General features: G+C 42.9%; 1 protein-coding gene across 1 annotated transcript in view; it reads right to left on the bottom strand.

The window, feature by feature from the left end:
* The window catches only part of AKAP6 (A-kinase anchoring protein 6), a 325,414-nt gene that overhangs the window by 291,632 nt on the left and 9,072 nt on the right, over positions 1 to 24,710 (bottom strand). The window contains exon 2 of the mRNA XM_015415204.1: positions 21,012 to 21,366. Within this exon, the coding sequence (XP_015270690.1) occupies positions 21,012 to 21,366 (355 nt within the window). The remainder of the gene's footprint in view (positions 1 to 21,011; positions 21,367 to 24,710) is intronic.

Below are 24,710 nucleotides of genomic sequence, written 5' to 3'. Positions count from 1 at the left end.
CTCTTGCCCTTTCATCTTGTGAGGGAGGGAGGGAGGGAGAATGCACAAATGGCATATCCAGAGTAAGGGAGAAACTGTCTGGGTCAGTATTCCCTTATTTTATTTATTTATTTAATTCATTTATACCCCACCTTTCTCCCCAACGGGGGACCCAAAGCAGCTGACATCGCTCTCTTCTCCTCCATTTTACCCTCACAATAGCCGACCGTTTGTGACTGGGCCCAAGGTCACCATGCGAGCTTCCATGGCACAAGTGAGAATTCAAACCTGCATTTTCCAGATACTAGTTTGACACTCTTAACCACTACACCACACTGGGGAGGGGAATAAAATAGGTAGAAGCCCGCAAGCATGAAGACTGCTCCTGACTTCACAGAGGGTTCAGGATGGACTAATATTCAAAGAGGCTCCCAATCCTCTGATATGAGCCTCCGGGGAGGGCGGGATAGAAATCCAAATAAATAAATAAATATGCGCCGCTATCAAAGATAAGATATTGTATGTCCAATCTGGCCATTTAAAATTCATTATAAACCATAATACTTATTAGAATCAATTTACTCAATTAGTATTAGGCTTCTTCATGACTCTCCTCCTAAATATATATATATATATTACTGAGACTCCCTCCTGGCATCTGGTGCGAAGTATAATTTTATTAACTATTTGTTGTTCCTACAGATAATGTTGAAATTATCCCCAGGATTTGCAGCCAAACTGAATGAACATTGAGAAACATTGTGGATAAATGAAATGCTAATGAATTGTGCCTTTGGGCTTTCATTACTGCCATTTAAACTCTTTTATAAACCACATCATTTCTTTCAGAGTTTGTATATTACCTAGGAAATATACCTTCTTTATTGCTAGGAAATATCTGCTATTTACATACAGCTACTAGAAACCTGGTGCCAGCAAGTCTAATATTATCCTAAGCAGAGCGATCCAGAATTTCTACATTTCTGCTTATTATTTTGTTGAGAAAGAAGCATTCATGAAAAATAACAGATCAAGGAACAGATCTCAGCTATAACTTTCAGGTTCTGTTGCATGCTTTTTGAACTCCTCAAATCTGTTATCACTAGAAAATCTGAGCTGACATTTCACTTGTAAGGTGTAATTGATTAAGTGGAGCCAGACTCCTCTGCTGTATTATTTTCTGCATCCCTTTTAACAAAGCACAAAGTAAATCGGGTAAGGCTATTGCAAAGCAATTTCATTTTTTGAAGTTTCAGTTCTTATATTTCTGAGAGATTAAACAGTGAGGCAGAGATCACAGTTTAGTTTCTACCTTAAGGATTTAATCAAGAAATGGTCTCAAGTCTGGGGCTTTTTAGAATGAAAAGATGAGGGACAATGGCTCAAACTGGGTTTTTCCCCCTTTCCCCCCTCTAATTTGGCTTAATGTGACATGCACATTCCAGACATTTCTAGGCAATGTGGTTACATCATTCTAAATGTTCTGCATAAAAACAGCTGTTACAACCCATATTCGTGACCTTTAAGCTTTATAGATCAAATTATTCAGCTGTCCTTCTCAGACCATCTCGGTTGCTATGAAACAGGGCTCCTGAGAACAAACTACTTGATTTTGTGTACAATTTAAAGCACCTAGCCATTTGCAGCTAATGTAAAAAAAAAAGATCAAGAAAAACACAATGAATTGCTTGGCTTGGCTGCACAGTATGTCTTTTCACAGCTGCCATTGACTATTTGTGGCAAGGAGCTATTTGACTGCAAAATAATCACTGCAATGCACACTCATATCTCTCCCACTACTTCCGAGGAAGGGTAATTTTATACAGCAGTATGCATTGGGACCCAGTCTGTGAGCAGGGGCACAAGCAAGTGACTGAGGTCAATCAGTAGGTTCTGAACTAAGGGTGAAGATTGACATAATAGGGGAGCCAGTGCGGTGTAGTGGTTAGAGAGCTGGACTAGGAACTGGGAGACCCACCCAGGTTCAAATACCCACTCTGCCAGGGGTCATCCTGGCCCGGTCACACAATCTCAGCCTAACCTACCTCACTGGGTTGTTGCAAGGATAAAACGGAGATTGTTGTAAGACACTTTGGATCCCCATTGGAGAGAGAGGCAGGGTATAAATGAAGTCAGTAAATAATATACTGAATGGAGGTCACAGCTTGTTCTTTAGACAACAGTGAGAGCTCAGCACTGCAACTGGCTCTGCTCATTAATTTATTTTTATTATTTATTTATACTATTCCTAGACCTGCCTTTCTCCCAAACGAAGGCAGGTAACAACACCAGTAATGACAGTCATTATAACTTTAAAAAACGAGATAAAGATACACAGCTCAACTTGTATTTCAGGGCCTTGCAGCCCATTATTAACTTCTCGTAGATGCTGGAAGAAGACAAGCGTACTTAGCATCACATTTGTCTGTATCATCAAATCACAGAATCAGTATGCCTCCGGGAGTTTTGCACCCCTCAGATGCACTCAGAGCCTTTTCTGCTTGGAACTGTGTAGTGCAAGAAGATCCAACTTCAACCCCCACCTCTGTGTACTGTTTTTGTTTCATAAAACTGCCTGGTGGAGCTGCTATTGGCTCTGTTGCAAAAATTATGTGCAGCCACGTAAGTAATTCAAACTCTGCAGTTTAGCCAATAGTGGCTCCACAGGGCAGTAAGAGGAAGCTAGAATGATGTGGGAGTGAGGCTGAGGTTCTCTATGCATTATAGTCATGAACAGAAAAAGGCTAGTTTACATCTGGGAAGCACAAAACTCTCATTGCATATCTGCTCTAAAGCATTCATGTTGTCCATCAACAAACACAAGGGCTTTGTAACATGCAGTGAGGCCCTTAGCCACACTTACTTAATAGGACAGGCTGAGTTTATTCTTGGGGGTTCTGTGTTCTTGTGGCAAAGGGCCCCACTCCATATTACAGAGTCCTTGCATTTGTGGTAAACAGCATGAAGGCTTTTTAGAAGATGCACAATGGGAGTTTGATTTTTTTAAAATACAGACATCGAGTAAATCTCATATTATTTTCAACACACATACAAATTAACATGTGGTTTAAACCCCATATTTATCCAGGTACTGGCCTCCACCTTCATTTGCAAAGTGAACACATTCTGGTTCTTTCTTATAAATAGATGTATGCATATATATGCAGAATGTACACATGTTCACTATAACATGCAAAGAGGGCTACAGTTCTATCTTGCCAGAGGGTCAGCAAGGGGTCTGTTTTCCTAATCCCCTCCAAGCTGTTCCACAGAAGTGAGACACCAACTGAGAAGGCACGGGTAGTGGCTGATTGAACCATGGTAGAGTGGGTGGCCTGTTGGGAGACACTGTTGGGAGGAGAGTAACTGTGTGGGGAAATGGAGGGAAAGACAGTCCTTCAAGTTTGTGGATCCTAAGTTGTGAAAAGTTTTAAAAGTAACCATCAGAAACTTTAAAAGAAACCACCAGAAACTCAGCTAATGTGGAGCCTTCCTGTTCTGCAAGCAGAGGAACATACCACTATAGGTTGAGCAGGATGGCTGGGTATAACCTATGAACTGGGAACAGGATTACATCTCTTGCAACATAGACTTCTGCCCTTAATCAGCAGAAGCAAGAACCCAAGGTGCTTAGGATGAAAGTCCCCAAATCAGGCTAGCCTCCAGTATCAGCCTGGTTTTGAATGCAGAATAGTTGAGATCAAATCAGTCAATTCTAAAAGAAATCAACCCTAACTGTTCCCTGGAAGGCCAGATAATGAAACTGAAGCCCAAATACTTTGGCCACCAAATGAGAAGGGAGCACTCAATGGAGAAGACCCTGATGCTGGGAAAGATTGAAGGTCAAAGAAGACGGGGACGGCAAAGGATGAGATAGTTAGACAGTGTCATAGATGCAACGAACATGAAATTGAGCCAACTTCAGAGGACGGCGGAAGACCGGAAGGCCTGGCGTGATCTGGTCCATGGGGTCGCAAAGAGTCGGACTCGACTGTGCGACTGAACAACAGTCAAGCTAAACAGAAATAAAATGAAATTTGTGATTGTACTGCAGCGGACAGGTAATGTGCTGATATTGCACTAGAGGAAGCATTTATGGTGCTATTTGAGCAACGTCAGCTAGAAAAAAGCAGCCAGAAAATCTAACACAAAGGGTTTTTTCTTTTCTTCCTAGAAACACTAGATGGGGCTGTTATACAACTGCAATGCAAACCTTAGTTTTCTACATAGCAGCCATTAACAGTGTCTGTTTTCAATAACCCCCCCTTAAATCTGTGTTATCTGCAAGACAAAGTACAGTATGTTAAGGCTGCAGTTCTATACATATTACTTAGGGTGAACCTAAGTGAACTCCATGAGACTTACTTCTAAGCAAATCTGCATGTTACATGTTAAACAAGGCAGAAACAGTGGTCTTCAGGTCATTAGACAAAAATCCCAGGCAGAAAGGATTGTGAGGCTCTACAACTTTTATTCCATATCCAAGAACAAAACAATTTAACATATGAAAGAGGAGCCAAATGTTTAACTTATTTCCAGAATTAACACACTGCTTATATTATTTGCAAATTCCATATATGAGCCTTATTTTGTGTTCTGCTTTTTTCAAAGAAGGCAGTCACTGACAGCTTCTGTAAAGTCAGTCTAGTTTGCAGGACAGAGCAGTGGAGTTTTATGGTGTCATCCAAAATAACTGGTTCATCTACACATTTTCAGGCTCAGCAGCTGCAAGTACAGAGAAAAATGTTGCTAATACAAACGCTGTGTAAGTCCTGTGCCCCAAATTCTTAGACCAGTTCCCTAGCCAAATAAAAAGTCTGCTACCCCTTCAACTTCTTTTGCTTGACCATGTAAAGGTGGTTTCAGCCCCTTATGCTGACATCCCAACCGTCTGAGGACAAAGTATTTCCTCCTGCAGCCAGTTGCCCATTAGAGTCCATTATTTCCTATCAATGGTATAGAAGAAAGGGTGTTTGGCATAAGTTTGCCAACTCTGGGAAATTCCTGGAGATTTGGGAGTGAAGCCTGGAGAGGGCAGGGTTTGGGAAAGGGAGGGAGCTCAGATGGGTATAATGCCATAGAGTCCACCAGGGCTATTTTGGGGCAGGAACACACAGGAACGGAGTTCCGGCTGGCTTCAGAGTTGGCCGCGCCCACTACATCCAAAACCTCTGCCTCCCCATGCCTTCCCCGGCTTGTCCAAGGGCCAGCTTGCCCGAGCTCCCCGCAGCCGCAGGGTGCCCGGGCAAGCCAAGGGAAGGCATGGGGTGTGGCCTAATATGCTAATGCACAGAGCTGTCAGGGGTGTGGCCTATTATGCTAATGAGTTCCTACTGGGCTTTTTCTACAAAAAAAGCCCTGGAGTCCACCCTCTAAAGCAACCATTTTCTCCAGGTGAAGTGATCTCTGTAGCCTGGAGATCAGTTCTGGGAGATCTCCAGGCCACACCTGGAGGTTGACTGGCTACCCTTGGCCTTATGCAGGAGCATGGCTTGGAACAGTATTTTATGTGACCCATTCACAGTTCTGGATAGGAACGCCCCAGGGGGAAACCACCCAAAGTGTGATGTTTGTTATCCAATAGCCCAAATAATAATTCACACTATTTGGGATATACGCAATAGCTGCAAAGGGTATGGGGGGAAATAGGCCTTTCAACAGTTACTGGCAGCCTATTATTCAAAATCGGGTGAGCTAATTCATTGTTAAGGGTTTGGGGGACATGTAGAAATATGTATTGTCTTCCCACCCCCTCCTATTCATGCCCAGTAAACTTTAATGCTGTACACAGACATGCACACACACTTGACCAGTAAAGCCACCTTAAGCCTTTTTTTTCAAGAGAGACATACACTAAAAAAACAAACAAACATAGAAATGAAAGACATATACATTCTTTTTCTCAAGAAAAGGATTGGAGATAGAAGTAGGAGTCTGCTGGTTCATTAACAATTAGTCTCTAACATTGTTTGCAATTTTGCTAATAAAACATGTACTTTCCCACAAAAAGCAAGTTCAAAATTATTGCCTGCATTTCTGCATCTATATCTAATGAAGCTACTGCATTAATTTTTTATTTAACCACCAAAACAACAGGGCAAAAAGTCCTTGCGTTCGGACCCGCATGCAGTTATTTTGCTGCATTCTGGCAAGCTCACAAGCAGTGAAGGAGGCAGAAAAGAGCACGATACACCCTCTTACTCCACACTCTCTTGCATCTGGCCATTTCTCAGCTTATCCATTCTTACTGCAGCATTTCTTCACTATATTCTACCTTTCTGGTGTTCTTTTTTCAGCATGTGGGCACACACCCAACAACAGGAAGGATTTGCTTTCAAAGTGGCCCAGTCAGCAGAGGTGGAGAAAAAGTCCTGAGCAATGCACCAGAGTCAAGGTCAAACATGAATGAGATGGGTGGGCAGGTGAACACTGAAGTAAGGAAGTGCAAAGCGTTGAGGCCTCCCTGCATGAAATCCTTGCTTTAAATAGCTTTCTGCAGAGGCTGTTCCCATGCCACAATCCATTCGTTGATCACTTGGGGCATCAGGTATTTCCTTCATAGGGTTGCCAACTCTGGCTTGGGGAAATTCCTGGAGAAATTCCTGGGGGTGGAGCCTTGGGAAGGCATAATGTTGCCCTTTGGCTTTGGTTCCCAGGTTAGACTACTCACTCAGACACCTGTTCTCAGGTCCATTCAGCAGAGAAAGCTGGCTCAAAACATCAGCCATTTTTTTGCAAGGAGACAACTGCAACGACCATCAACTTCAGCTAACATGCAAAACTGGAAACTAGAACTACACCCAATGGGACCAAACTAAATCACACAGATATGGGGGGGGGAGCAAACTGTTCCATTACATACATACATACATACATGCCACAAAAAGGAGCGTTTGGGGAGGGCAGAGAGCTCAGTGGGGATGTGATTCCGTAGAGTCTACCCTCAAAAATGGCCATTTCCTCCAGGGGAACTGATTTCTGCAGTCTGGAGATCAGTTGTAATCCTGTGAGAGCTCCAGGCCCTACCTGGAGAATTGCAGCCCTGTCACAGTCCAACATGACCCGTTGTTTGTGCAATAGCCCTTTGGAAAGTTAAAGAATGAAAATGTACAAAGGAAAGTAGGAGAATACAACTGAAAGAAAAAAAATCTTTAGAGACAATTAAATCAAGGAGCAAAAAAGGAGGTGAAAGAAAAATCATGGACTTATATGGCATATTCAAATTACAGCTTTTTTGTCTCTGGACGGTCATCCCAGGAACCTCATGAAAGAGGCCATTTTTACCATTCTCAGCAACAGCCATTTTTCCAAGGTCACATATTGAATCACGTAGGTGTGGGTGTCTTTACCGGATGACCATCGCCGTAATGGCCACTTTGGCAATGGAACCAGTGTCATGGGAGGGGGGGCACCTGACACCTGCAAGGCTATTAGTCCCCACTCTGGCTTCAGATATGAGGGGGGGGGCAAATCACCAGAATCCCCCTTCCCCTGTTGGGCTGCTCCTGACCCTCTCTCTATGCCTTGGCTTCCCGAAGAAAAGCAGTCCTGACCACATCTTCCTTGGTCCTGGGTGGCAAAGCCTTAAATACCTTAGGCCACTCCCTCTTGGTTCCACCCACCCCACCCCCCGTTTTCCCTTATTGCAGCCTCATGAGCCTGCGCCCTTCTTATGGTCCTCTTCTTCAGGGCTGTCTCCTGCTACCTGGTGACCTCCTGGCCTATTCACAGCAGGGGCCAGAAGTTGAAAGACAGGAGGGGTCTGGCCCCACCCAACAGCTGAATGGCGGTGTCTGCAGTTGGCCACATCGGAACATGGAGCCAGGCAGCATGGGGAGACACCTGAGAAGGGACTGCTGTGGGCTGTGGCTCCCTCAGAGAGTGAGTTGCGGTGAGGGGGAAAGGTCAGAGCCAAGGGAGTGAAAAGTAGTGGAGTTCCAGGCACAGCATAGTGAAATCAGCTCAAGTTTGTTAGGTTACATCACAACGGAAGATAAACTAGCCAGTCCGAGGCTGGCTTTTATGCGTGTCCACACTCACACCCAACACACACCCCATTCCTGTGATAGGCTGTATTTACATGGCCTAAGTTTCTATAGGTCTCTTTCAAGATCCGGGCGAACCTATTGGTCCGCGCTAGGATCCGAGGTGGTTATTGTTCTCAGACCGAAGGTTTGTAGGTCTGTCAGACCGCATGTCCAGGCTTGCTTAGCCGTGGCCATCTTAATACATAACTGGGAGGTCCCATCCTCCAGGCACATCGATTGCTAAACAGGAATTTAAACCCCAGTCCCTATCCTCTGGACTAGTATGACCTGGCTGACAATCTATCAATGAACATAGACAGGTACAAGACATATTGAAAATGCCTCATTTCAGCAATTCAGACATATAATCAAGTCATCCCACAGGTGCAACGAAACCATCAGGGACAGAAGTATGTGCTCTCCCCATAAGCTGCTTCAAACATCAGTGGATTTTAAAGATTATTCTAGCCTGACATGAAGAAGCAACCACATTAATTCATAAGCAGGTCTGGTGCCAAGTTTCTGAAATCCCAGACTACCCCTAAGAATCTCTGAAGAGTTCACATTGCCCCAGGCCTTGCCACTATCCTCCTGCTCTTTTATTCTTTGGCTACTATAACCTTGTTGCTAATGGTGGTTACGTTTTAAAGCCTGTTTGGGGGGTGGGGACAAAAAAGAAGGGTTTGATTGGTAAAATCAAGGGGGGAGGGTTGTTCACAGAAAACGTTTTCCTTCCTCCCCCCCTTTGCAATGCACCTTTCTGTCTCCCCTGAAAAGACACTTCCGAGGGTTGGGAGAACCTCAGGAAAAGTGTGGCATGTGGGAATGTAGAAGGGAGGAGCTTGGATCTAACCCTAACTGTCCTCCCTTCCTATTAGAAATAGGAGAGCATGAAAACAGGAAGGTGTAAATTCAATGCACTTTCATTTATTAAAAAACAAAGGAGAATATTTTGAGAAACTTTTGCTTAAAGAACAGTACAAGGAATGTGAGAGCATAAAAGTAACTAAAAAGGCACACTGAAATTTTAGCAATATGTATTCCACATACATTCTTAGATGTATGGAGGAACGAAAAAGAATCTCAATGAGGGTAAAAATTAGTTGGCAGAATGTAGGTAGTTAGTTTCTCTGACTGGTAAATATCAGTACATGGTAATCTCTCGGATCCAACTATTTGTATCTTCAAAAAGGATTATCTGCCCACAGATACTTTCCTTATTTAACCCTGCTTTAATCTGAACGGTACAACTACCATGTAAGATTTGCAAACCATTGAAGTGTATAGATTAAGTTGTGGGATGGAAAATACTACACTATGCTTATTTGGGTATGTATGTGTACTGTGACTTTTAACACCCACACATGTTAACCGGAACAACATTACTAATCCTAGGATAAATGAGAAGCCCTTAATTAAAGAAGGAGTAAAGTGTTGGTTACACGGATAAACCGCATAGGAGGACTGGAAATTGGAGAAAGCCGTCAAATATAATTATCCATGTTAAAAAATAAACATGCCTGCTTTGTCTGGAAGGCTTCACAGAGTCTTTAAAAATGTAGTTCCCTAATAATACTACCAAGAACATCCTTATTAATTTGATTTTGCAACCATATGCACCCGGGGAGGGGTGGGTAACACAACCAGGCAACCATGGCATTGGATTCGAGGGAAGTGGAGGGACTAGGCCAGGCCTGTGGTCTGTTCATCTCTAAGCTATTCCCTAAACTGATCCGTGACCCATAAACTATTTAAATAATCACATTTATGTTTTAAACCTGCCTAGAAGTATGCTCAGGCAATCACTTCACCAGACAACAAAGAAAATTCAGAAATTCCCACCAATTTTTTTGGCTGATTTTTGCCTCTACTTATAGACATTGCCTTAAAAAAGAGTTTCTCATGTTTCATGCTAGCACAAGTCCCTTCTCACAGTTACAGACACTGTTCAGGCACTTTCAAGCAAAGCTATATGCAAATTACTCGGCCAGTTCTTGATGCAAGCTCATCGAGGGCCCTAGTACTGAGTCAGTCTCCAAATACGTGGCTGTGTTGGGAAACATAAATATTTGAGATCTAACATTTCTCCTAAAGCCAGACACAGCTGCTGTTTTACCATTAGTTCCAAAGAGCAAATAGTGAGTCAGCCTGATGTAACAACACTGCTTTCTCTGACTGTATTTGCTTCGTCATTCAGCTTGCTACACGACACCTCAAAGAAGTGCTGTCTGGAAATATTTTCTGTGGGAATAGCCCTTTCCATATTGTTAAGAGTTCAACTTCTCCTCTCCTGGTGCAGCCCCATCAATATAACTGGTGACTGGAGAGGAGGCACAGCTGTGACTGCTGATTGTCTGGTTTTGAGATCAGAAGGATCTGGGTGGCCTGTTCTCGTGACAACGATGTAAATTTTTTTTTTTTTAATGAGTTTTTATTAGAAATATCACATGTAAAATACCACCACCAGGTTGCACCCTAATCCCGTCCTCCTCCCCCCTCCCTATCCCTAATCCTAAAATCGATCCTGAGCTGTCAATAAATTCGATATTACAGAGTTTAAATAGCCACTTCAAACCAATTAAGAGCAGATAGAATTCCAAAGATAATCTCATACATTTCTTTCAATCCAGTCCTGCACATTGGACCACATGGATATGAATACTGAATTTGTTCTCCCTTGGAGTTTCTGTGTTAAGTTATCCATTTCTATTATTTCAGTTATTTTATTTATAAAGTCCAGCCTATCTGGAATTTCATTTTTTTCCCAATAACTTGCTAATAGAATCCTGGCTGCCGTCAGGAGATTAATCATGACATGCGTATCTTTTTTTGCCCAATTGTCAGGTAGAATATTTAATAGAAAGATTTCGGGCTCCAGTGGTAGTTGTTTTTTTGTTGCCTGGGTGATCGCCTGGTGTATCATTTTCCAGTAGACTTTTACTGTGTCACACGTCCACCAAACATGGTAGAACGAGCCGATTTGAGTTTTACATTTCCAGCATAAATTGTTATGTCCAGGATAGAATTTGGCCAACCTAGCCGGTGCTAAATACCACCGGTAGCAAGTTTTGATTACATTCTCTTTTAACGCAGCTGCCTTTAACTGCCCCATGTTTTTCCATATCCCTTCCCATTTTTTTTGGTCAATTGTCTTCCCGATGTTGGCATTCCATTTTATTAGCGGTGTTTTCTTGTCCTTATCTTGAGGTCTGTTATCTAGTAGAAAAGAGTATATTTTGCCTATCATTTTTGTATCTGGGCCTAATAATATTTTATCTAGATCGGTAAGCTTTTTGTTGATACCTAGTTGTCTATCTTTGTTATATTTAGATATTAGTTGATTTTTTTCCCACCAAGATAATTTGATCTGATTTAGTTGTAAAGTTTCCTGGGATTTTAATTCATTGTCTTTATTTAAAAGGACCTCATAACTCAATGCTCGGGTTTCTGTCATCAGCGTTGGTAGGGAGATTACCTCCAAAGGGGCCACCCATCTTGGTATTTTTTCATAATGAGCTGTAGCAATTTCTTTCCATACTTTTATTAGACTGTTCCTTATTCGGTGTTGCCGGAAATATGAATGAGATTTCATCGTTTTCTCACTTAGAAAGTAATGCCACCCAGCCATTAAATCATGACCTTCCAAACATAGTACCCTTTGATTTCTAATCAACATCCATTCACGGAGCCATGTCAGTGCCGCCGCTTGATAGTAAAAGCGCCAAATCGGTACCGCCAGGCCCCCTTTTTTTGTCTTTTCTTGTAGATAATAGGATTTTATTCTAGGTTTTTTGCCTTCCCAAATAAAGTTTTGGGTTAATTTATCTAGTTTCTTAACAAAGATGTTATTGTTGAGTACCGGGATGTTTTGAAAAAGAAAAAGTACTCTGGGTAGTATGGCCATTTTGATCGTTGCCACTCTGCCCATAAGGGACAGATGTAGGTTGGACCAATTTGATAAGTCCTTTTGAATCTGAATCAGAAGATTATCATAATTTCCTTGTACTAGCGAACTAGTCCTGTTAGTGATATTAATCCCTAAATATTTGATGTTCTTTTCTATAGTAAAGTCCGTTAGTTCCTGCAGCTTTTGTTCCATGGTTGGGCTGCAATTTTTTGTTAATATTTTTGTTTTTAATTTGTTTATTTTAAACCCCGCTAGTTGCCCGAACTCCTGAATCTCTTCTAGCAGTGGTGGAACTGATTGTACTGGGTCTAGAACGGTGATTGCAATGTCATCTGCGTAGGCTTGAATTTTATACTCTTGATTTTTAATTCTGATTCCATGTATTTGATTGTTTTTGCGGATATTTTCACATAGGCCTTCCATTGTCAAAATGAATAAAAGCGGCGAGAGAGGGCACCCTTGTCGGGTACCCTTACAGATATCTATAGCTGTGGTCAAGTCCGCATTAATTATCAGCCTTGCTTCTTGTTTTTGATATATTGTTTCTATTATGTTGTTAAAATTCAGCCCTGTTCTTCTGCCTTATTATTTATTTATTCATTTTATTTCATTGTCTCCTTTCCTCATGGAGACTCAAGATGCATTTATTACAAGGGTGTCTGACCTTTATTTATAAGTGGAAAATGTCTAACTTATGTAGGCAGCTCTGCTATAAAACACTGGCATAGAGTTCTGCCCTGTTGATGCCAGTGCTTAGAAAAGCAGATCTTTAATGTTAGTTAAATTGCAGAATTTTATATCATGACTTCAAGCTATTCAGTATTGTTTCTAGGAGGGGAGCACAAATTAAAGTACTTTGGGTCTTCAATAAGAAGCTCAAAACAGGTCCAGAGCTGTCCCCATCCCTCAGGGTGCTTCTCAAATACTCTGCTCTGCTGCTGACTTGTGGGGACCCTGTGGGGTTTTCAAGGCAAGATACATGCAGAGGTGGTTTGCCATTGCCTGCATCGCTGTATAATGCACACTGACATCAGTGGCAGTTGCTAGTCCTTAAACCTGCTCTTCTGTCCTCTTCCCCTAGGAAGCAGCAACCTTGTTGACCGGCTGACCTGGAGTGATGGAGACCAAGGCACAGAAGTAGAGATTTGAGGGACCAAGGAAGCAGGAGAGGTATAGAAGACGCAGATGACACTTCATGAGGTGTCACGAGAAAGCATTTTGCTGTCTGAATTGTTTAAAGTTCTAATATTTGAAATGTTTTAATATTTACATTCTTGAGGACCTTGAATTGGGTGGAAAGGCAGTATAGAAATGTTTTAAATAAAAAAATATTAATTAAAACCAGCTAAAAACCACTATTTGTTCAACCTACTTTGTGGAATAGGAAAGGTTTTTCATGCATTAATTGTATAACATATTTGGAATTTTTTTTAGCATGTTGGAAAAATTCTGTTAAATTGTCATTGGGGTTAATTACAGTGCAACCCTATGCTGAATAATTTCATTCTAACAGCACAATTTGGGGGGGGGGGCTATTCAGGGAACTGAGCAGGCACTATACTAGCATATCTGCCACAGCATTGTGGCTGGCACAAACCTCTATGCCAACCAGGGAAAGGATGGGACAGAGGCATGACAGAAGTTAGCCTGCTCCCTATGTCCCCCCCAGCCTACGAACACCTCCCAGAAGTGGTGTAAAGTGACATCATCCAAAACCACACAGTAGCCCACAGGTGCCCATGCAAAGGAAAAGGCAAAATGCTCTCCCACACGCAGGCAGAGTCCTGCCCACAAGCCGCAGCATAGCACAGGATGCCTCTGATGGCCACATCCGATCACACTCCTCCACCGTGGCAGGCAACTCCCCCCTCCACACTACAGAAACCTGAGCCAGGATGTCCCATAGCTCAGACAACAGGGCAGGCAGCACAGGACTCTGTCTCTGAGGTCTCCAACTTGCACACTCAGAGTTCATAGCATTTCACCCTAGTGGTGGGAAGTGCATAGAGAGGGTACTAAGCACCACAGAAGGGGCATTTCATGCTTACACCTAAGGGGAGAACTATGGTTTGCCCAAGGTCAACCAGCAGCTGCAAGTGGAGGAGTGGGGAATCAAACTCGGTTCTCCCAGATTAGAGTCCGCGTACTTAACCACTACACCAAACTGCTGCCTGATTAGTAGGTGTAGCCAGGAATCCCATGGAACCCATGGTGCTCACTGTATGGTCCATGGCTTGTGGAGGATCATGTATTGTTTTTCCCCCTGTGAGAAGTTCAGATGGGTCAGATCACTTGCTGCCACTATTACTTAAGCCAAAGCAATCCCCAGGATTGGGCTGCCCATCTGTTGAAATCAAGGGATATGGACTAGCATAATTTTGCATAGGATTGTACTCTTTTACTATGACTCCTTGGTCTACTATGGTTCTTCAAAAGACATGAATGTTCTAATAACAGCTTCATGAGAATTTTCTGTGGAACATATTCCCAGCTAGCAATAGACACAAACCAGAAAAATGTGAAAACCATGAAGCAAATTGAACTGGGAGGTTAGTGGCCTCAGAAACCCCATTGAAAGGGACTGCAGTCCCTTTAAACGGGGTTTACAGAAAGCCCAAGAAACCGTTGAGCAATGGGGAGCAGCCTGCTCCCTGCTGCTCAGCTAATTTGGACTGTCTTGTGCAAACCCTTTAAAGAGACTGCATAAGAAACCCCAAAGAACAGCTGAGTGGCAGGGAGCTCAGCTGTTTCTGTGGCTTTCCTGAGGAATAGAAAGCAGGGGTTTAAAGGCACTCTTAGTCCTATCCGCCAACCGCCATGAACCACCACAAACTGCTTTAAAAGTTCGTGGAAGTTTGTGAGGGTAGACCCGTCATGAACTTCAGGAAGACCCATCATGAACTTCAGTTCCTGAACAATGAACAGGGCAAAATTTGTGCCCATCCCAATTCATAGCATCAACCTATTTTTAATTAAAGTCCATCAACATTATGTAGAATTATAGTCTATAGAAAATTATGTTAGAGGGCAGTTTGTGCAAGAGCTTCAGTATGGCCCTTTATTAATGTTGTTATTAGAATGTATCTTTAGTGATCTCTTTAATTTTAGCCAGAGTTTGAAGAGAAAAAGATACTGGTATAATTTAAAATGAACACAATAGTTCTAGTCATGAGCAACTTCTATATTTTCAGAGTTTCCTCACTGCTTTGCATGATCTAGCAATACTATCCTAATTAGCAGGGGTCATTTCGTAGAAAAAGAGCTAGGGGGACTCATTAGCATAACTCATTAGCATATGCCACACCCCCTGACATCACCGGATGTGTGTCCTCCCCACAGCTGGCGGCGACCTCCAGCGGGCACCAGCAGGGAGCTCCAGGCCCCGCCCTCCCGCACCTCACCCGGGGGGATGGCGTCCCCCCGTGTCCCCCCCCCAAATGACCCCTGCTAATCAGAGTTATACCCTTCAAAACCCATTGACTGCAATAAGCCTCAAAATCAGTTGACCCTCCCTGGCCCGAGGGAGGCCAGGTTAGCTATTACCAGGGCCGGTGCCTTTTTGGTGGTGGCCCCTACTGGTGGAACAAGCTCCCGGAGGAGATCAGGGCCCTGCGGGACCTTTCACAGTTCCGCAGGGCCTGTAAGACAGAGCTCTTCCACCAGGCATTTAATAAGAGGCCGCTGCTGCTGTGGAGTCCTGGCCCATGGTTTTAACATTGAGCTGATACTACAAGAAACTAAGAGCAGAAGAACATCTTTATTTTTTTGGGCAGTGGAAATATACTTTGAAAATGTGCCATCTAAGTTAGTTTAATTGCCCCCAGCACTTTGTGTATGTATTGGTTTTACTTGTTGTGTTTTTAAATAACTGTATGATTTTAATTTGTATTTATATATGTATGGAAGCTGCCCTGAGCCTGCTCTGTGGGGAGGGCGGGGTATAAATTTGATAATAAATAAAATAAATATAAAGAGTGTAACTCTATTAGGATGGAACTCTGCTATTACTTACAGTAAAAATCGCTCATTAGTAACCCTGCCAGCAGCAATTGTTCCTCTTAAAGATGGTAATTATATATCACTGTTAATATACAACAGAATGATTAGAATGCAACATGGCACGCAACGGAGCACTAAAGAAAAAGCTCTAAAAATTGAATTCACTGGGTTTTTTTTGTTCTTTTAAAAAAAAAAATTGGTGAAATTATTGTCAAAATTCCCTGTAGGTATGTTTGTCTTCTTTTATTTGTTTAAAATTCATGGTGGGATTCTCAGGATATATAAAACAGTTCATTTATTGGATAGAAATGTAATGACTGTTTTAGTGTTTTGCTTCTGAGCACTGCATAGGAAAATGCCAGCCACAAAAGCACTGAAAGCCAGTGTGAGATAGTGGTTAGTAGAGTGTGGTGTACTGGCTGAGGGTCCAGTAGGTAAAGGTTTCCCTTGCTCGAAAGTCAGTCAAGTCTGACTCTAGGGTGCGGTGCTCATCTCCGTTTCCAAGCCGAAGAGCCAACAGTATCCGAAGACGTTTCCGTGGTCATGTGGCCAGCATGACTACATGCCGAGGCACATGAAACACTGTTACCTTCCCACCAAAGTGGTACCTATTTATCTACTTGCAATTTCTTGCTTTCGAACTGCTAGGTTGGCAGGAGCTGGGGCCAGAGCTGGGAGCTCATTCTGTCATGCGGCACTCGGGTCACTCTGGGCATGTCACTGTCAGTCAGCCTAACCCACCACGCAGCATTGTTGTTGTAAAGATAAAATGGAGGAGTGGAGATCTACCTGTATGTTACTCTGTTGATATGTAATACATTAGGATTTTTCAGGATGATCTTTCTTTTGAGTAAATACAGTCAAGTGTACAGGAATTGTCATCTTAAATAAATGCAAGTCACTCCAAAAAATCAATTAGTTTACTCAATGGACACACAGATTATATTCTTTGGTTGAAATGCAGCTATATTTCCAACATATTCCAGGTGAAAGATACATTGTTACATAATCAGAAACTGTTTAGGTAATTGGACTCCAGGCAACTTCAAGCTACTCCTTCAAAAAGAGGAACTGTGCTGCAAAACTGTGCTGGAGTTGGGAGTAAGCAGTGAAGTGGCTAGATTTGCGGATGATACGAAGTTGTTCAGGGTGGTGAAAACCAGTGAGGATTGTGAGGCACTCCAAAGGGATCTGTCAAGGATGGGCGAGTAGGCATCAACATGGCAAATAGGGTTCAATGTGGCCAAGTGCAAGGTGATGCACATTGGAGCCAAAAATCCTAAGTATAAATACACATTTATGTGGTCTGAACTGGCAGAGACTGATCAAGAGAGAGATCTTGGAGTTGTAGTAGATAACTCACTGAAAATGTCGAGACAGTGTGTGACTGCAATAAAGAAGGCCAATGCTATGCTGGGGATTATTAGGAAGGGTATTGAAAACAGATCAGTCAATATCATAATGCCCCTATAAATCAATGGTGCGACCTCATTTGAAATACTGTGTGCAGTTCTGGTCACCATACCTTAAAAAGGATATTATAGCTTTGGAAAAAGTGCAGAAAAGGGCAACTCGAATGATAAAGGGGTTGGAACACTTTCCCTATGAGGAAAGGTTAAGGCGCTTAGGGCTCTTTAGCTTGGAGAAACGACAACTGAGGGGTGACATGATTGAGATTTATAAGATTATGCATGGGAAAGAGCAGGTAGAGAAAGAGGTACTTTTCTTCCTTTCTCACAATACAAGAACTCGTGGGCACTCCATGAAATTGCTGAGCGGTCGGGTTAGAACGGATAAAAGGAAGTACAACAGTGGGAGGGCTTCTAATGTCCTGGCCCCACTGGTGGACCTCCTGATGGCACCTGGTATTTCTGGCCACTGTGTGATACAGAGTGTTGGACTGGATGGGCCTTTGGCCTGATCCAACATTGGCATCTCTTATGTTCTGGTTACAGTTTCTCCACAGTAATGGTTATACTACTTACACTGGGTTTGTAAATATTTTATCTTCTTTTTCATAGTATGCTGTGTGTATTTTTAAAATGTTTTTACTCAAATCTTCCCTTCCCCTTTTCTTCTGCTTCTTTTATGCATGAAAAATGCACAAATTGTGAATATAATTTCTGGAACTCCTGAAATATTGGACCAGAACATTTTCTATTTAATTATATATATGAAAATATATATATGTATAAGATCTTGCTAAAACCTGGTCTCCTGTTGGAGAAACAGAAGTCCATGACAGGATCAGCACGGTTTTCCAGCTCCATTTTGTTAAGAAGCTGGCTCCCTGTTTGCAGATGTCTTATCTGCCCACGCAGATTCATGCTTCAGTAACCTTGAGGCTAGATAGTGCTGCCATTGAAGATGATCTGAAAACAGTAGCTGGTACAAAATGTGTTATGAACATACCACAATATTACAAGAGCCAGACCCTTTTTGGGGTGGGGGAGTGAGAGAGCAACAGAAAATACACTGACGGGCTGTTCTCTCCCCCCCCCCCCTCCTGCAGAGGCAGATGAAGAAGCCCCATTCAACCCAGTGAGTGATACTCCTGCAGGGCCTTCTCTGGAACTGGTTTTTGAGCAAGGGAAACCTTTACCTTTACCTATATTTTGTATATTTAAAATTATTTAGAATTTATCGTTGTGATATGTCTGACTTCATTTGAGTGATTTTTCTATGAGATTTTTAAAATCATTTTTTATATTTTTTTGAGTTTTTATTTGAGGCCCCAGCAGATTGCGAGGCCCTAAGCTGTAGCTTATTTAGCTTATGCGTAAATCCAGCACTGCACATATGATGAGTAATATGTGCAGGGACAGTAAAACTCTACATACCAGTAGTTTTAGGGGAAGGCCTTGGCCTCTAAGCCCTATTTGTTGTTCCTCTGGGACAAATGGCTGGCCACTATGTGGCTGGGCATCTCTTATGTTCATAACTCCTATCTCAATGTAGTCACTGTTTCAAAGGTCTTTTTTACATACATATTAACTGAAAGCTAAGAGAATTATATAGATGGGTTACAATTCTTATAACTTCTGTTTGTTCACCTGCACACTTGAGGGTTGCCAGGTCCAAAGGACAGGCTGGCGGAAGACTTACCAGGAAACTCTGAGAGAGAGGAGGGAAGAAGCAAGCCGTGCCTACATCACCCAGACGTGACGTAGGCATGTCAGTGACATTGGGGGGGGGACACGCTGGTTTTTGGGCAAAATTCTATGGTTTGAAGCTAATTCTACCATGGAGTTTTGCCCAAAAACCAGAATATTGTCCCCTTGACATCACCGACATGCCCACATCACTTCCGGGTGAGGTGGGCACGATGCGTTTGGGGCGGTAATTTCCCCCTGCCAGCCAGCTGCCTGGTGCCAGGGAGGAGCACCAGAAACCTGGGGATCCCCTGCAAGCTAGGGGGACCTGGAAATCCTAGCATACTTCATGCTTTTGGCCTGTGAATTTCCTTGTCCCTTTGGGAAAGCAATTTCTGTATGTGATAAACAAATAATTCACTTGATAGTCTGCACTCTGAGAGCAGGAAATATGCAGCATTTTTTAAAAAGCTATTATTTGATTTAATTGTTACACTTTTCACCTTGATGGAGGGACACACGACCAGACCTACAAAATCGCTGTTACCAGAATAAGTTGTGGAGGTGATATGGCTATACCTATGGCCCATCACTAATACCAGGAGTCCAATTATAAGTATACAAGGAAACAACATCCGGTTTAATTATATGTGTACTAAAACTCTGTAACAGGTCTTTGAATGTGTGTCTAGAATATATAGATAATAGTGACCACTGAGGAAGGCCCTTAGGGGCTGAGACGCGTTTGGTCTTCAGTAAAGTATTTACCCATCATATGTATGTATAGTGGATAAGCTTTTACAGTCTGATTTTAGACAAAGTAATTTTTAATCAGGAAAGTTTTAACATGTGTACACCTTAATACATATTTTTACTTATATATATATATGGTTTAGCTTAGCCCTTTTTGGTTTGTAGTCATACCCTGGGTTGAGTTCCCCCCCCCCCCAGTTTTTGTTACACTTACAACCCAGTCCTCCTCCATGGAACTCAGAGCAACAAAAATGGTATGCCTGTGATCCAGAGATTGGCAAGGCCTAACCGGCTTAAATCCAGAAATGGAACTTCGACGTGTACCTCCAAGACCATTTTCTGGGTCACAGGCTTGCTTTCTTGAGAAATCACTCTATTAACCTTTGGGTTATGGAAAAACAGCAACTGCTATGACTCTACACTCTACAGCATTCCTGAAAGAAAATCTGCAGTATGGTGTATTTCAAATTATCCAAAAGCAATCTATGTGTTGACCGTATAGAGGAAACTCAGAAAACAGATTGATTATATTATACAGGGGGTACAGGGCTTTTTATTTAACAAACCAAAGGTTTGACATACCAAGAGTTACATCAGGCCTAAATCGGCTGTCCATTACATGTTTTTCTTAGAGATGACAGGCCAAACATACAAGTAACAAATCTGAAGAAAAATGGCTTGGATCCCACTGAAAACTACACTTATTGAAGGACAGTAGCTTCTCACTTACCAGGGGACAGTAGCTTCTCTACTTCCTGGTGAGGACCAAAATGCACCCAATACAGGGTTGCCAATTTTCAAGGTTGCCGTGATGTCATTTCCAGTGCCAGGTCCCCCCAGGCCACCGGCAGGGTTGCCAGATCCAGGTTGGGAAACTCCTAGAGATGTGAGGATGGAGCCTGGAGAGAAAAGGGGCCTCGGTGGGGTACAATGCCACAGAGTCCACCCACCAGAGAAACCATTTTATCCAGGGGAACTTATCTCTGTCTTCTAGAGATGAGCTGTAATTCTGGGTAATCCCCAGGACCCACCTGGAGGCTGGCATCCCTACACCATGACATTACATCTGCTGTAGTTTCAGATGAGAACTGGAGATCTCCCAGAGTTGCAACTGATCTCCATAGTAGAGATCATAGTAGTTTTTTTAACCAGGATAGCCATGAGTATACTGAAATAATCTGCCGTATTCCTCCTTCCTTTGTCATTACAATCAGTATTATATAAAGAATTAACATAGCAAGTATTGAAGCTTACTTTGAGCTGCACCAAATGCACATCCACGTGCTTGCTGTCAGAGTCCTGCTGCACCGAGTACGTCAGATCCCTGACCCTTTCTGATGTCATCCGGAGCCATGTCTCAATTTCAGGCAAGTGGAGAACGATCTTCCAGTCAGCTCCCGTATGGAGAGGGGGAGGCTTCTCATACTGCTCTCCAGAGTCCAGGTCTTTCATTGCCTCTTTTCTGCCATCCTGCTCAGTGGTGGGAGTCATGTTGATGACCACAGGGGAAGCATCCATAGCTATAGAATCCAGTTCCTGAGACCTGATGGGGGAAAGTGCTACTTCCATGGCTAACATTGGGAGTTCTAGACCATAACGCTTCCCAAATCTGCAGTACACACAAAAGAAACAGGTAGGTGTTTTAAAAGAAAGTACACAAATTAAATGCACTCTGTTCTTTTAAAATGCACAATGAATTTGCTAGCTGGAGTCCTTGCAATCCTATATTACTTTAATTGTTAGCGGATAGGTGCATGCAAGGTTCTGGCTCATATCTCCTTTAAAAGCAAGCTGTGCATATTTTGCATTTTAAAATTCATTAAAAGTCTGGCTAAACATGACTTTAATTCAACTTCAATGGTAGCCAAAACATGCATAAAGCATGCAAATTAAACATCCCCCAGACTCCAAAAATTCTTACTATCCAGCCACCATATTCTGAGATTCCACCTAAATATTTTGAAGCCTAACTTCATAGCCCTAATAACTAAGAACTTGGGGTTTTAAACAACCACTGAGATTCCATTAAAACTTTTTTTTTTTACTGTCAAGAATGTTCAGAGGTGTTTTGCTAACTACTTATAGAGCAAAGGCAAAAAAAAATTGTTATAGTACTGACAGAAGCTTACTACACCAGTCTTGATCTGAACATGAGGCTTTGCAGTTGCACTCACAGGTCTCACAGAGATCTGGTCAGCTTTTGAGACTCTGAAGATAAAACCCATTGCCTGACATAGCATATATATTTGAGTTTCCAGATGTTACAGAGACTCATAATACAGTGACTTTCTTTCTGGACAAAACAGAGGAGCTGTAGCTGCATGACATCAAGTAAAATCAAACATTCTTGTAGCTGTGCATGCACCAGGATGAGGATAATGTACATTCTTGGGGGGGGGGGGTTTGCATCTATACATAAATGTCGGTATGCATCAGTGATGTTGGAACTTCCAGAATACAGCTTAAGCAAATTACTCCATCAGGAAATCCTAAACAGAATTACACCCATCTGACTTCAATGGAGAGAAGGGGGCAAATCTGTTTAGGATGGCATTGCATGTCACTTGACACAGCTATGCTCATACAATATATGATAACTATTTTAAAGAATTTACAATGGTCTGCAACCAGAATACATATACCCACATGAACACACATGAAGCTGCCTTGTGCTGAATCAGACCATCAGTATTGTCTACTCAGAAGAAGAAGAAGAGGAGATTGGATTTATACCCCGCCCTTCACTACCCAAAGGTGTCTCAGAGTGGCTTATAAACTCCTTTCCCTTCCCCTCCCCACAACAGACACCCTGTGAGGTAGGTGCAGCTGAGAGAGCTCTTGACAGAAACTGCTCTTTTTCAAGAACATCTGTGCCAGAGCTACGGCTTGCCCAAGGCCATCCAGCCAGGTGCCAGTGGAGGAGTGGGGAAATCAAACCCGGTTCTCCCAGATTAGAGTCCGCGCACTTAACCACTATACCAAACTGGCTCAGACTGGCAGCAGCTCCCCAAAGTCTCAGGCTGAGGTCTTTCATATCACCTACACCCCAGTATTTACTGGAAATGCCAGGGATTGAACCTGGGACCTTCTGCATGCCAAGCAGAAGCCCTACTAATGAGCTATAGCCCCTCCCCATACAAAAAGGTATGGTTTACTGAAATTGGTTGAACCCATGGGAAACCCCTTTCATGCTGTCTTTGAGAGCGGAACATGTATGGTAGAATTGCATTGGCAACTTCCAACCCAAAACTATCCATGTTGACTGTGATGTAGGTGCAAAGCCTACACAAGTATGGATGTACAATTCTCCAAACTGTAAGAAACCAAAAGGAAGTCTGCTTTTACTGAGTCGTTGATAATGTGTCAAGAGCCATATGCCCATGGCACTCTACATGCTTTCCAATGGCCATGCATAGTTTGGGAAGTGGCACATGGAGTTGCCAGCCTCCAGGTGACACCCAGAGATATCCCGCTATTGCAATTGATCTCCAGATGACCAAGATCAGTTCCCCTGGAGAAAATGGCTGCTTTAGTGGGTGGCCTCAATAGGATACCCTCCTGAGGTCCCTCCCCTCCCCAAACCCCACCCTTCAGAGGCTCTACTCCCCAAATTCTCCAGGTATTTCCTGATTCAGAGCTGGCAACCCTAGCTTGTCACCACAAGTCCACTTCCCCTCCACGTGCATTCATTCATTTCTTCCACAAAGAAAATCTGAAAAGGGGTCTTGTCACTCCACTAACTGCAATAATGATTACAAGTCAACCCCAGAATTTAATATACATTTTGCTTCAGATATTTCAGCTTCATTTGCCAAGCATTTTTATCTGTCTAGTTAGAATTGAAGATATCGGCATTCTTTCATCATCAGACTGGTAAAAACCCAAACCGCCTTCATTTTAGAGTGTTTTCTAAGTGCAGACTGCAGTGTACAGTTGTTTATTCAGTTGTGACTCATTAAGAGTTCTAAATGACATTCCCAGCATGAGGATTCTCTGCTCTCCCAGTGCAAGCCATTTGAATTTTTAAAAATCTATATGAAAATGTGGGAGGAACTGGTAAATCGGATTGCGATTAAAAAATAGTGCAAGCAGGCCAAAAGAAAATAACACTAGATCATCACATTCAAGCATGAAGCTGCCTTGTACCAAGTCTGATCCAAGGGCGTAGACTTTCCAATTTCCCGGGGGGGGCTGGGGCTGGGCCAGAGGCATTGCTAAGTCATTAAAAGAACTGGGACCCAATGACATCATAGGGAGGAGCTAGTGACATCACAGGCATGGTCATTATCTATGGAGGTGGACCCATGTGGGATTTAGGGATGGGCTCCCCAGAAATTTAGGGAGGCCTGGGAACCGCCCTAGCAATGTCCCTGGGCTGGGCTAACCCCAGGAACAGTTGCCTTCTTAGCACACTGCTTAGAAACTTAGAAAGCCCCCCACACACCCCACACTGGAATAAGAACAAAATATCAGGCCATACCACATTGCAATAAAGCCCCTACAACTGTATACAGAAATACTGAGCTTCCCTACCATTTGCCACAACTAGCCCACCACACAAGAAGAAGAAGAGATTGGATTTATACCCCGCCCTTCACTACCCAAGGGAGTCTCAGAGCGGCTTACAAACTCCTTTCCCTTCCCCTTCCCACAACAGACACCCTGTGAGGTAGGTGGGGCTGAGAGAATTCTGACAGAAACTGCTCTTTTTCAAGAACGGCTGTGCCAGAGCTTGTGACTGACCCAAGGTCACATCAGCAGGTGCAAGTGGAGGAGTGGGGAACCAAACCCGGTTCTCCCAGATTAGAGTCCACGCTCCTAACCACTACACCAAACCACGACACAACCAGGATCAAGACTCCTAAGTGGACCAACAGACAGGCATACACTTGTTTGAGAAACTATTACATTACAACACCTCTGGAACATTACAGATCAGTAGAGGCAGCACTG

This window comes from Gekko japonicus, unplaced genomic scaffold (assembly GCF_001447785.1).
Source record: "Gekko japonicus isolate JY-2015 unplaced genomic scaffold, Gekko_japonicus_V1.1 scaffold83, whole genome shotgun sequence".
In the NCBI taxonomy this organism is placed as follows: domain Eukaryota; kingdom Metazoa; phylum Chordata; class Lepidosauria; order Squamata; family Gekkonidae; genus Gekko; species Gekko japonicus.
The sequence above is the reverse complement of the archived record's forward strand: the minus strand, read 5'-3'. Positions and strand labels throughout refer to the sequence as shown.